The sequence below is a fragment of the Stomoxys calcitrans genome, chromosome 4 (genome assembly GCF_963082655.1).
Source record: "Stomoxys calcitrans chromosome 4, idStoCalc2.1, whole genome shotgun sequence".
Classification (NCBI taxonomy): domain Eukaryota; kingdom Metazoa; phylum Arthropoda; class Insecta; order Diptera; family Muscidae; genus Stomoxys; species Stomoxys calcitrans.
This window is the reverse complement of record NC_081555.1, coordinates 164853308-164867706: the sequence shown is the minus strand read 5'-3', so window position 1 is coordinate 164867706 and position 14399 is coordinate 164853308. Positions and strand designations below refer to the sequence as shown.

At 39.8% G+C, this 14399-nt stretch overlaps 1 protein-coding gene across 1 annotated transcript; it reads right to left on the bottom strand.

The window, feature by feature from the left end:
• Nucleotides 1-770: 770 nt before the first annotated feature.
• Nucleotides 771-1508, bottom strand: LOC131997075 (glutamic acid-rich protein-like). Its single transcript, XM_059367355.1, has one exon. The coding sequence runs from the start codon at nt 1506-1508 to the stop codon at nt 771-773; it is 738 nt and encodes a 245-aa protein (XP_059223338.1).
• Nucleotides 1509-14399: the final 12891 nt, after the last annotated feature.

Below are 14399 nucleotides of genomic sequence, written 5' to 3'. Positions count from 1 at the left end.
GACGTATTTCGCTACGACTTCCAACAACTGCGCTAAGTTAGGTTTAAATCGGTCAATAACCTGATATAGCTGCCATGTAAACCGATCTTGAATTTTGCTTTTTGAGCCACTAGAGAGCGCAGTTCTTAACCGATTGGAATGAAATTTTGCACGAAGTATTTTGTTATGATATCCATCAACTGTGCCAAGTATGGTTGAAATCGGTCCATAACCTGCTATAGCTCCCATATAAACCGATCTTCCTATTTTACTTCTTGAGCCTCAAAAGGTCGCAATTTTTATTCGAATTGGCTGAAATTTTCCACAACGACTACTACATTGAGTTTAATAATGGTCCGGACCATCGGACCATAAGTTTATAAAGCTCCAACATCTTAGCAATTGTTTTACTTTTACCGTATCGGGAAAAGAACTAGACAGATGCGATCCATGGTGAAGGTTATATAAGATTCGGCTTCGGCCGAACTTAGTACGCTTTTAGTGTTTAAATTCTTATATTTTGTTTGTTTGCCCTTTTTTTTTGTCTTAAAATCTTATTGAGATTTGAATAGAAATCATTGAACAATGGTCTAAAGCCCGATAATATCCTGCAAAGGAATGTCAATACTTATTTTTCTGTACAAACGCAGAGTTTTTTTTTTTTTTGAGGAAAGGATAGATACCCTTTTCCTGAGAAAAATGAAGCCAAAATGAAAACCATTTGTCTCTAAAGGGTAGTGTTATCATTATAACAAACATTTATAACTTTTTATTATATTAAGAATTTATTTTCAATGTTTCTTCGAGTTTCGCTTAGCTTTGTTCTTCAAAGCAGCCTTGAATTTGTTGTGCAAATGAATTCTTTTTGAAGGTTTAACTTTTGCTTTCAAAGGTTTGTGGGATAATCTCAATGGCTTTTTTGGTTTTCTTGACACTTTGTTCGTTGTTTTTGGGGCAGAAGCTGTTTTAACCTCATCTTCGTATTCATATTCCTCATATTCATCGTCTTCTTCATCATCGTATTCTTCGTCATCGTATTCTTCATCATCGTATTCTTCATCATCATTTTCTTTATCATAATTTTCTTCATTGTCGTCTGCTTTGGGATCATCTTCATTGTTTTCGTCTTCATCGCTGTCATTTTGATCTTCAGGTATATTGTCTTTTATGTTGTCATTTGCAGTTTCTTCTTCGTGCTCATCTTTTTTTGTATCTACAGATTCTTCCACACCTTCAGCAGCTCCTTTATCATTTGCTAAATCTTCGGGTGCTTCCTCATCTTCATATTCATCCTCATCTTCATATTCATCCTCATCTTCATATTCATCCTCATCTTCATATTCATATTCATCTTCGTAGTCATCATCGTATTCATATTCATCATCTTCATCAGCCGCTTCGTCTTCAGCATAGTCATCAACTTTTTTCCCATCTTTGTTTCGATCACTGGTTTCCAAGGCTCGAGCTGGAGCCGATAGCACCACTAATGACCACACACAAACTAACAGACCCAAGATCCGTAACTTCATTTTTCTACTAAAAGTACTACTTAACTATCGGAAAACACAAGTTAAGCAGAGTATTTATAAACTTTGTTATAACTGAACTACTGGCGCAGGTTAAATCAATGTTAGTCTATGTCTACACAATTTCATGATATTCTTCATTCATTTCTCTAGAGTTTCTTTAATTTTGATTATTTGTTTAGAGCAAATAAAATACGAGAGGTAAAACATATGTACCGGAAGGACAAATGTGCGAAATATTCTTAATTCAAGAACATACCTCGTGCCACCTTGAATTCCAAAACCAAGATGTATGATGAGTTGCCTAAAATTTGAATTTGACTGCCAGTAATAGCCTACTCTACTACTGTGGGATAGTTATTAAAACTTGATGTGTTTGTTTAAAGCACTCAGAAGGAACAAATATACAGCTAGAAGAAGAAACAAAAATACAGCTATTGATTAGTACACGGATCGCGTCAGAATATGTTAAGCTCTATACTGTCTGTGGTCATGTTTTCACGAAATGTGGCCCGAGGGATTCTCTTATGGCTCCGACATTGCTATGAAATTTCATGGAAATTGTTTAAGAGTCAAATATAGTTCCCATATCATAATTTAGTCATTTGTTATCTGATTCTCAAACATTTGGCTAGAAAGTTTCTCATTGTAAGCACATTTAGTAACCGCTCTTCTCAAAATTTAGCACAGCGATTTTTTCTATGACTCCCACAATATGTACGGATTTTTGCCTAAATAATTCATTTCAAATTTAAGCAAATTTTATTTTCGACGCGTAGTCTGCATACCCTATAAGGTCTCAGGTATCAAAAAGTAGTATTAGCCCGTCTTTAGCCCATGCTTACTTGTTTGGACTAAGAAAGATCAACAGGTAAATATGGGTTAAGTTTGGTTCTGCTGAATTTGGGAAAAGGTATTTCTTATATTCTTGGCCCTAGGAAAAGCTTGTTTCTATACCCTTTATCATAGAAAAGGCTAGTTTCTATACTCTTTCCCTTGAAAAAGATTATTCTCTATGCCGTTATCCTGGAGGCCACCGCAGCGCAGAGGTAAGCATGTCCGCCTATGACGCTGAACGCCTGGGTTCGAATCCTGGCGAGACCATCAGAAAAAATTTTCAACGGTGGTTTTCCCCTCCTAATGCTGGCAACATTTGTGAGGTACTATGCCATGTAAAACTTCTCTCGAAAGAGGTGTCGCACTGCGGCATGCCGTTCAGACTCGGCTATAAAAAGGAGGCCCCTTATCATTGAGCTTAAAACTTGAATCGGACTGCACTCATTGATATGTGAGAAGTTTGCCCCTGTTCCTTAGTGGGATGTTCATGGGCAAAATTTGCATTTGTATTTGCTTATCCTGAGAAAGGCTAGTTCCTGTACCCTTTCCTCTGGAAAAGAGGACTTTCTTTAAAAGAAAAGAGGACCTTTCCCTGGGGAAAGGGTAGTTTCTATATTTTTGCCCCGGGGAAGGTGAAGTTTCTATACCACTTCCCCTATAAGGTGTGAGGTATCAAAAGTAGTCTTACCTCGACTTTAGCCCGTCCTTACTTGTTTGCTAAATATGGGTTAAGTGTGGTTCTGCTGAATTTTGAAAAAGGTATTTTCTATACCCTTTGCCCTAGGAAAGGGTAGTTTCTATACCCTTTACCATAGAAAAGGGTAGTTTCTATACTCTTTCCCTTGGAAGCTATTATTCTCTATGCCCTTACACTGGGAAAAGCTAGTTTCTATAGCCTTTCCTCTGGGAAAGAGCACTTTGTTAACCTTTCCCTGGGGAAAGGGAAGTTTCTATATTTTTGCCCTGGGGAACGTGAAGTTTCTATACCATTTCCCCTGGAAAAGGTTGTTTCTTAACACTTGCTCTTAGGAAAAGGTTGTTTCTTTACCCTTTCCCCTGAGAAAGGGTAGTTTCTATACCCTTTCCCCTAAGAAAGGGTAGTTTATGTGCCCTTTCCCCTGAGAAGGGGTAGTTTCTATGCCCTTTCCCTTGGGAAAGGGTAGTTTCTATACACTTTACCCTCGGAAGGCGTATTTTTTTCCTTTTCCCCTGGTAAAAGGTTGTTTCTTAACACTTTCTCTTAGGAAAAGGTTGTTTCTTTACCCTTTCCCAGGGGAAAGGGTAGTTTCTATACCCTTTGCCCTGGGAAAGGGTGTGTCTATTCGCTTTCCCCTGATAAACGTAGTTTCTTAACCCTTCCCCCTGGGAAAGGGTTGTTTCTATATCCATTCCCCTGAGAAAGAATAGCCTATGTACCCTTTTCCCTAGGATAGTTTAGTTTCCATACCCTTTCCAAGTTTAGTTTCTATACCCTTTCCAAGTTTAGTTTCTATACCCTTTAATTTGTTTTACCCTTTGCCCGGGGAAAGGGTAGTTTCTATACTTTTGTTCCGGGGAAGGTGAAGTTACTTTACCATTTCCCCTGATAAAAGTAGTTCCTTAACCCTACCCGCCGGGAAAGGGTTGTTTCTATACCCATTCCCCTGGGAAAAGAAAATTTATATACCCATTCCCCTTGGATGGGATAGTTTATAGACCCTTTCCCCCGAAAAAAAAAGTATTTTCTATGCCCTTTCCCCTGGGAAAAGATAATTTATATATCCATTCCCCTGGGATAGGATAGTTTATAGACCCTTTCCCCTGAAAAAAAGTATTTTTTATACCCTTTCCCCTGGGAAAGTGTAGTTTCTATACCCTTTCCCCTCGGAAGGAGTATTTTCTTTATCCTTTCCCCTCAGAAAGGTTTGTTTCGATGCCCATTCCCCTGGGAATGGATTGTTTCTATGCCCTTTTTCCTGGGAAAGGATAGTTTCTATACCCTTCCACCTGGGAAAGGGTAGTTTCTATACCCTTTTTTCTGGGAAAGTGCGGTTTCTATGCAATTTTCTGTGGAAAAGGGTAGTTTATATACCCTGTTCCCTAGCAAATGGTAGTTTGTTTACTTTTTTTTCCTGAAAATGGGTAGTTTGTATACCCTTTCTCCTCGGGAATGGTAATTTCTATTCCCTTATCCCAGGGAAAGGGTAGCTTCTATAAACTTTCCCCGCGGAAGGAGTATTTTCTTTATCCTTTCCCCTCTGAAAAGTTTGTTTCTATACCCATTCCCCTGGGAATGGATAGTTTCTATGTCCTTTTTTCTGGGAAAAGGTAGTTTATATACCCTTTCCTCTGAAAAAGGGTAGTTTCTATACCCTTTCCTCTGGGAAAGGGTAGTTTTTATACCCTTTCGTCTGGAAAAGTGTGGTTTCTATGCAATTTTCTCTGGGAAAAGGTAGTTTATATACCATTTTCCCTAGCAAATGGTAGTTTGTTTACTTTTACCCTGAAAATGGGTAGTTTGTATACCCTTTCCCCTCGGAAAGGGTAATTTCTATTCCCATTCCCTTGGAAAATTTTAGTTTTTTTACCCTGTCTCCAGGAAAATTGTGTTCCTTTGCCTTTTCGCCTGGAAAGGCGTAGTTTTTATAAATTTTACCCAGGGAAAGGGTACTTTGTATACCTTTAAACTTGGAAAGAGGTACCTTCTATACCAATTTACCTGGAAAATGGCGGTTTCTTACCCTTTCCTCTAAGAAAGAGTAGTTTTAATACTCTTTCTGCATAGAAAAGATAGATTTTGTACTCTTTCCCCTGGGAAAAGGTAGTTTCTATACCGTTTCCCCATCAAACGGTAGATTCTATGCCATTTCCCAAATTAAGGGAGAATCTTCCCTTAATTTGGGAAATGGCATAGAATCTACCGTTTGATGGTGCCGTTGGATGCCCTTACCCCTAAAAAGAGTACTTATTATGCACTTTCCCCAAAGAAGTGTACCTATTATAACCTTTTTCCTTAAAATGGGTGTTTCCTAGCTCTAATAGCATAGTAATTTTTTCTTGTACCCATTTTCCTAGCAAAGCTTTATTTCCATACCCTCTCCCCTGGCAAATGCTAGTTTCTTTATTCTTTTCCCTGAAAAAGGGTAGTATTTTATATCCTCCATCATAGAATGGGAGGTATACTAATTTCGTCATTCCGTTTGTAACACCTCGAAATATTTGTCTAAGACCCCATAAAGTATATATATTCTTGATCGTCGTATATACATTCTTGATCATTTTAAGTCGATCTATCCATGTCCGTCCGTCTGTCGAAAGCACACTAACTTTCCAAGGAGTAAAGCTAGCCGCTTTAAATTTTGCACAAATACTTCTTATTGGTGTAGGTCGGTTGGGATTGCAAATGGGCCAAATCGCTCCATGTTTTGATAAAACTGCCATATGAAACTATCTTGGATCTTGATTTCTTGAGCCACTAGAGGGCGCAATTCTCATCCGATTTTGCTGAAATTTTGCACAAAGTGTGTTTTTAAGACTTTCAACAACTGTGTTAAGCAGGGTTAAATCGCTACATAACCTGATATAGCTGCAATATAAACCGATCTTGAATCTTGAATTCTTAGGCCTCTAGAGGGCGCAGTTCTCATCCGATTTGGCTGAATTTATGCATGAAGTGTTTTGTTATGACCTCCAACAATTGTGGTTAGTATGTACCAATCGGTACATAACCTGATGTAGCTGCCATATAATCCGATCTTGGATCTTGAATTCTTGAGCCACTACAGGGCGCAGTTCTCATCTGATTTGGATGTAATTTTGCACGAAGTGTGTTTTTATGACTTCCAATAATTGTGGTTTGTACGGTTCAAATCGGTCCATAACCTGATATAGGTGCCATATAAACCGATCTTTGAACTTGACTTCTTGACCCCATAATGGGCGCAGTTCTCATCCGATTTGTCTTCAATTTGGCATAAGGTGTTTTATTGAGACTTCCAACAAGTGTGTTAAGCAGGGTTAAATCGCTACATAACCTGATATAGCTGCAATATAAACCGATCTTGAATCTTGAATTCTTAGGCCTCTAGAGGGCGCAGTTCTTATCCGATTTGGCTGAATTTATGCATGAAGTGTTTTGTTATGGCCTCCAACAATTGTGGTTAGTATGGTTCCAATCGGTACATAACCTGATATAGCTGCTATTTAAACCGATCTTGGATCCTGACTTCTTGAGCCACTAGAGGACGCAATTCTCAGCTCTTATATATACCGATTTCAGCTCTTATAAAAACCGATTTCGTCATTGTGCTTCTTAAGCCCCTCCAGGGCGCAATTCATATTCTACTACTATGGCCTTCAACATTCAATTCATTTATGGTCTAGTTCTATTAGACCTGTTGGCATCCATGTCAAGTTGGGTCTCGATTGTACTCTATTTAAGTATACCTGACATATAGACCGATCTCCTGATTTAGGGTCTTAAGGTCATAGCATTTTTTCGTCAATTTTGCTTAAATTTGGAACTGGGCCTTGTATGATTTAAACAAAATATGATCCAAATCCGCCATATTTGGATATAACTGTGAATATAGTGGAGTTATTATAAAATAGGATAACAATTTATGTATGTTCAAATTTCGGAACGGCCGAACGTTTTTACTTTTTTATTTTTGTCATACATCATCCATTTATTCTTCAACAAGCATGTGGGGAACTGTTTTCTGAGTTCGGCAATCATTTCAGGGGAAAGATGTTCTGGCACTAGGTCCCACTCCCATGGCAATCAAGCAGGCAATGAAGTGACAATTCCATGATACGAATGCTTTGTGTTGGATGAAAATGTCTGATTACGAAATTGTTTATACCCACCACCGAATAATGGAGGTATATTCATTTTGTCATTCCGTTTGCAACACATCTAAATATCCATTTCCGATTATATAAAATATATATATTCTTGATCAGCGTAAAAATCTAACACGATCTAGCCATGTCCGTCCGTCTGTCCGTCTGTCTGTTGAAATCACGCTACGGTCTTTAAAAATAAAGATACTAAGCTGAAACTTTGCACAGATTCTTTTTTTGTCCATAAGCAGGTTATGTCCGAAGTTGGGCTATGTCGGACTATATCTTGGTATAGCCCCCATATAGACCGATCCGTCGATTTAGGGTCTTAGGCTCATAAAAGCCACCTTTCTTATCAGATTTTGCTGAAATTTGGGACAGTGAGTTGTGTTAAACCTCTCGACATGCTTCTTCAATTTGGCCCAGATGGGTCCAGATTTGTATATAGCTGCTATATAGACCGACCCGCCGAATTAGGGTCTTAGGCCTGTAAAAGACGCATTTATTGTCCTTTTTTGCCAAAATTTGGGACAGCGAGTTGTTTAAGGCCTTTCAATATCCTTCTTTCATTTGGCCCAGATCAGTCTAGATTTGAATATAGCTGCCATTTAGACCGACTGCCATTTAGACCGTCTGACGAATGTAAATTGTTAAACAGAAATTTCTTCTAATGTCCCTTCGTGGGGAAAGTCGATCTGTCAAAGGTTTAAGTATTACTCTAAATCTTATCTTTTATTAACAAAAATTTACAAAAATTCTATTAAAATTAGTTTTTCTCTTATTGTACAATTAGTATTACTTGTGTTTCCTGGCATGTTTCTTTGAGCGTTTGCCAGCCTTGGCTCGATGACGATTATTTCTGGCAGATTTCTTGTGTGCTTTGGTTTTGGGTTTGGATTTACGCACAGGTGACGAAGGTTTTGAGCCCTGTGTTGAGACCTCTTCTTTCTCATCGTAATCCTCATCATCATAATCTACATCATCATCATTAATTTCGTCATCAATTTCAAAAGGATAAACTTCTGGCATGTTGTCGGTTGCTACATCCACATTTTCGGTTTGATCTTTTTTATCGGGGTAATCATCCCCATCATTTTCAGCTTCTTCGATGTCTAATTCCACATCGCTTCCATCGTTGTCGTCTTCATCTCCAGCATAATCAAATTCTTCATCTTCACCCACATCACCTTCATAGTCTCCATCATAGTCTATATTGTCCTCATCCACGGGTTCCTCTTCGGCAGATTCATTTGCCACATCATTGGATGAATTGATTTCTTCTGCACTTGCCACAGCTAAATTTAGCGTTACAGCCCACAGGCACAATAAAAAAGCCCAAATTCTAAACTTCATGTCTTCACTTGATTTACTATTAAACTAAATTGGAGTTTGATCAATTCAAGCCTTTATAAAATCAGCTGCGACATAGAGCTAGTACGTCATTGGCTCTTATTCAAACAGAATAATAACTCGTTCTCTATTTCAGCAGTCTTAAATTTATTTAACATGTTTTGCTATTGTTTGACTTCAGCAAATACAAAACCAGCTAAAATAATTAAAGTCGAAGGTGAACATAATGCAGGTGGAGGTTAAGCATGCGAATTGGTTTTTTGAAGAATTTCCCCATTATCATTCACCGAAACAGCCGAAAAGTTACTGAAGACGAAGGTCATCCTTATGTACTTTGTGAGCAAAAGAGCAAATTTTTTGTCCTTCACCATAGCAGAGGGGTTTAAATTCTAGCTTCGTCATTGTGTTTGTAACTTAACGAAATATTAAACTGATGTCCTATATATTTTATATATTCAGGATCGTTTTGGAATTCTAACTTGAATAAGGAATATCAGTCTGTCTGTCCATCATTCTATCCTTCCAGCCGTATGTGTGTTCACCTGTCTGTGCAGTCCAATAAATGATAAGCTAAGGAGCCTCCCTTATTATGCCGAGTCCGAACTGCGTGCCGTTTAGCGACACAACTTGGTAGAGAAGTTTTAACATGGCAAGATACTTCACAAATGTAGCCAGCATTAGTAAGAGGATAACCAATGCTGAAAAATTTTCTGATGTTCGCGCCGGGATTTGAACCCAGGCGCTCGGCGTCATAGACAGACATGCTAGCCCCTGCGCCACGGTGGCCTCCATGTATGTTTACCGGATTAGTAGCATTATCGGATTACTACTGCTGAAGACGTGGGCTTCATTCTCATCAGGGGCCTGGTGTGTCGCTACTATGGTCTTTGTGAGTCTCTTCAGAAAATATACGGCCAGTCTTAACATAGGCCACTACCCTCAACCTATCGACACGCCCGGCAACTAGCAGCTAAGCTTCTCGTGATGGCAATGAAGACCACACAGATCAGACCTCAATGCTCCAGTCTGCATGGTGCTCACAGTAATCCCGTGCCGGGTGCGGAATACATGATATGGTACAGTGTCAACACGAGGACGTCGAGTATGGACATCTCCACAGACTTAGTTGGCCATTTGGGCAATAGCATACAGAACACAGTAAATTCACGAATGGCATTGCGAGCGGTACACGCCTTCTCGGAGGGGGTCGCCACATTTTTATGTGGAGGTGGCGTCCCCGTTAAGCTCCTGTAAGTAAGCAAACTCGTTCCGGTTCAAAGGACCGATAGCCGCGGGAACAGGCGGCTCAGTCTTAGACTGACAGAACCCTCGTATTGCTATCAGGAAGATCATATTATACGGATGCATCAAAGCTAGAGGCCAGAGTGGCCCTGGGGGTCTACATTGAGAACCCAGGGACTGAGATCTGTTTTAGACTGTCTGACCATAACACAGTCATAGATTCAGGCGATCGCGGAATGTATGAGGTGGTGTGGTGTTCTCGCGAAGACATCGATTGTGAACATCTTTATGAGCAGTAAAATGGCCATGAGGACAATAATAACCAGGACGATAAGGTCACTAACAGTCTTGCAGTGTAAGAAGGAGATTAACGCCCTCTCTGAGGATGGCAAAATCCGCGTCGTTTGGGTGCAGGGCCATAATGGAATAAGGGGATATGAAACGGCAGACGATTTGGTGGTCAGAGGACCGCCGTCAATAAACTTGTTTAACCCGAAACCTTTCGGGTCGACGCAGTCCGAGTTAAGGGAGTGGGCGACGAATGCGCATGCAACATTGCGGAATAGCGAAACGGTCGGTAGGACGACCAAAATCTTATGGGGGTATCCAGATCGTGAGAAATCGAGGCTCATACTGAAAGGAAGTAAGGAGAAGGTCAGTATGGCTATTGGCATCATAACGGGACACATAGGACTTCGAACTCACTTCTTTAAAATCGGTGCAGCAAGTGATATCATGTGTAGGGCATGCGGGAAAGATGATGAGATGTTGAAATATTTCCTTTGTCATTTCCCGGTTTCCCGTCAGACAGATATCAGCACTTAGGTGGGGACACAATACCAGACATGAACCAACTTAGGGGAGTGGTATTGAAATTAATTAAGGATTTTGAAAGTAGCTCGAAATTCCTCAACAACTACCACAATATCTAAAGAGTTTAGGCAAAATCGGTCCAGTTTTAAATATAGCTCCCATATATGTGTTCGTCTGATTTTGAGAAATATGGCTATAAAGTGGTCATATGTTAACCGATTCTCTCGAAATTTGGCAGGAAGGGTATCCTTATGACTTTTTAAATTACCGGTGAAATCGGTTCAGATTTAGATCTTTCTGCCATATATGTATATCGCCCGATTATACATATATGGGTTACTTCTAGGGTTACTGTAAGCTCATTTTTTGATCAATCTTGCCAAAAGTTGGCACAATGCTTTTCTCGATGCCTACCACAATATCTGGGATATTAATCTACTCATTCCGTTTGTAACGTCTCGAAACATTGACCTGAGACCCTATAAAGTAAATCGCCTTGACATTCTGAGCTGATCCAGCCATGTCCGTCTGTCTGTCGAAATCAAAAGAGTGTTCGAACGATAAAAGTTCTCCCCTTGAAATTTTGAACAGATACTTCAATTTTGGTGTAAATAATCGGGGACTGCAAATGGGCCATATCGGTTCAGATTTGGATATAGCCCCCATATTGACCGATTCCTAGTTTCGACTTATTCAACTCCTAGAGACTTAAATTTGTTGCCGATTTAGCTTAAATGTGGCACACGAACTTTGGCTCTCCTTTCCAACATCAGACCGCAGTATGATCCGAAACCCTACCCGATCCGTTTTTTGATAAAAATTACTGTACCGCTATTCCTGTACACTATTCCTGTAGCGGTACAGTAATTTTTTGATAAAAAATTATTGTACCGCTATTCCTGATGGAACCGATTGGAACCACGATATCCCTGGTAACAGAAGTTACATAGACTTCTATACGGATGGTTCCAAACTAATCGACCAGGTGGGCTTTGGGGTGTACTCTAAAGATCTAGAACTGGTCACATCGAAGAGGTTACCCGTCCACTGCAGTGTGTATCAAGCAGAGATCCTTGCAATTAAGGACGTGGTGGGATGGCTAAGATATTGGGTTGCCCAAAAAGTAATTGCGGATTTTTCATATAGTCGGCGTTGACAAATTTTTTCACAGCTTGTGACTCTGTAATTGCATTCTTTCTTCTGTCAGTTATCAGCTGTTACTTTTAGCTTGCTATAGAAAAAAAGTGTAAAAAAGTATATTTGATTAAAGTTCATTCTAAGTTTTATTAAAAATGCATTTACTTTCTTTTAAAAAAATCCGCAATTACTTTTTGGGCAACCCAATATAATGTCTCAGACAGCCAAGCAGCCATTAAATCCCTGGATAACGTATTTCTGAACACAAAAACCGCCCTCGACTGTCGCAGATCTCTCAACGAGATGACTGAACAGTTAAAAATTCACCTGTTCTGGGTGCCGGGCCACAGAGATATCCCAGGGAATTTTAAAGCAGACGAGCTTGCGAGACTAGGAACCCCCTTACTCATTCCAGGGATACTGAAATCTGTGAGTATGCCTCTAGCGACATGTAAGCTAAGTTTTCAGAACCAGGCCCGAAGGGCAACGAATGATAGATGGTCAGCATCTGTGAGCATTACAAAACTATGAGGCCTCATCTAGACTTGAAGAGGTCCACTGCTTTGCTGTCATTGGCTAGAACAGACGTCTCAGTTATTGTGTCCGTCATGACAGCTCACTGTCTTATCGAAAAACATGCACAAGCTGTAAGGGTATCGAAGAGGAAGAGACTATAGAACACCTTCTGTGTGTATCCCGCTCTGGCAGTTAGAAGGAGTTCGACTTTAGGTTCTCATTTCTTTGAGAAACTGTCTGATTTATCGGATGTGAACATTTGCAAGTTATTGGACTTTTTAAAGCGATCTGATCCGAAAATGGGTATCAATTCTTGCTCTGCCCCCCCAATACCTTTCATTTAAGCCCCACATTGTCATGGTCGGTAAATATGCCCGATTTAGGGCTGTTTTGGGGAGTGGGGTGTTCCCCCAAATTCTAAGCCCTGAAAATATATCAGCAACGTGCTCTATTCTCATATATCTATGTATCATTTATTTGAACCCCATATTGCCATTGCCCTCAAAATTGGATATCGAATTCGTTTTATAATCTCATTTAAACTCTTAATGGAAAAGTCAGCAAATATGTCCGGTTTGGGGTATTGGCCCTAAAAACTATGAATATTTAGTTCCACTCTCTTTAAGACTCAAATTGTCTTGGTGAGCAAATATGTCCTATTTGGGGGTTGTTATGGTGGTGGGACGCCCGCTAAACAATTGGCCCCTAATGTTAATACGTTGTTGATAATCAGATACGTGGTCTGCTCCCACATACCTTTAATTCGAGCCCCATATTTCCATAGTCAGCAAACATGACCAGCTTGGGGGGTGTTTTGGGGGATGGGCGGCCACTCTGTGAGTTGGCCTTGAAAAAATAAATCAGATTCGTATTCCACTTTAAAAACCCTCTTATTTGAGCCTCACATTGCAATAGTCAGCAAATACTATGTGGGTGGTGTTATGGGGGTGGGGTGGCCCCACAGACATTTTTCCCGAATATTGATATCAAATTCGTGCTTTACTCCCAAAGACCTTTCATTTGAGCCCCATATTGCTATGGTCGAAAATTTTTCCCCTTTGAGGCATGTTTTTGGTGAGAGGCGGCCCCTCTTATTTAAGCCCCATATTCCCAATGTCCGTAAATAAATCCTGTTTGGGGGGTGTTTTGGGAAAGGGGTGGACGCCCAGAAACGTTGTCCCACATTTGGATATCAGATTCGTATTCTACTCGCAAATACCTTTCATTTGAGTCCCATATTGCCATGGTCGGTAAATATGTCCGATTTAGGGGTGTTTTGGGGCTTGGGGTGGTCCCCCTAGCACTTGGTCCGACAATTGGATATCAGATACGTTTTCTTGTTCTAAATACCTTTCTTTTGAGTCCCATATTGTCTTGATTGGTCTAAATGTATGTTTGGTAGGTTTTAGGGTGGGGCAGCCCCCCTAGGTACCCCATCCGAAATTTGGATCCAAATTTTTATTTTAAGGGTACAATATGAGAGCACACAAAATTTCGCTTAAATCGCACCACCCATCTCCGAGATTTGGAGTTTCTGAAAATTATGGTAAGGGGGAGGGTCCGCCCCCCCTTCAGATATCAAAAAATGTAGTACCCTATTTTCACCACGGGATCATTATGCACCATCTGTGAAAATTGATTTTTATATATAAGAAGAAGATTGTCTCCATTTAAGCGATCCCTAGATTTGACTTCTTGAGCTCCTAGAAACAAAAACTTCTACTTTCAGCGTTCATGGCAGGTATGATACGAACCGGTCTATGTGCTGATGTAGGCCCCTCAAATACCGATTACCCGATATGACTACTTGAGACCATAGCAGGTGCAAGCAATTCCCGATCTGGTTTTGTAGAATAACTCCCATACAAACTGAGTTAATAAAGGCAAATTTTTAGCAGAACCCATGGTACCTGGTGGCTACCCAAAATTCGCTCCGATCGAACTTAGCACGTTTCTATAAAAATTTTTCTTATCACATTCGTTTATTTCGTTCTGTAAAAAATTACATAAAATTCGTATTAACATAAAAATTAGTTGTCTTATAAATTAAAAAAATAACCCTTTTAAGAATTGTATTTTAGATGCCATGGAATTAGCATATGGGGCAACTTTATGTTGTTATAAAATATTTTATAACGATAACTAAAGAAAAGCAAAATACATCTCAGAGCGTTA

Bases quoted from the DNA above. Each gene is read 5' to 3' on its own strand.
- LOC131997075 (XM_059367355.1), bottom strand. From the start codon at position 1,508: ATGAAGTTACGGATCTTGGGTCTGTTAGTTTGTGTGTGGTCATTAGTG.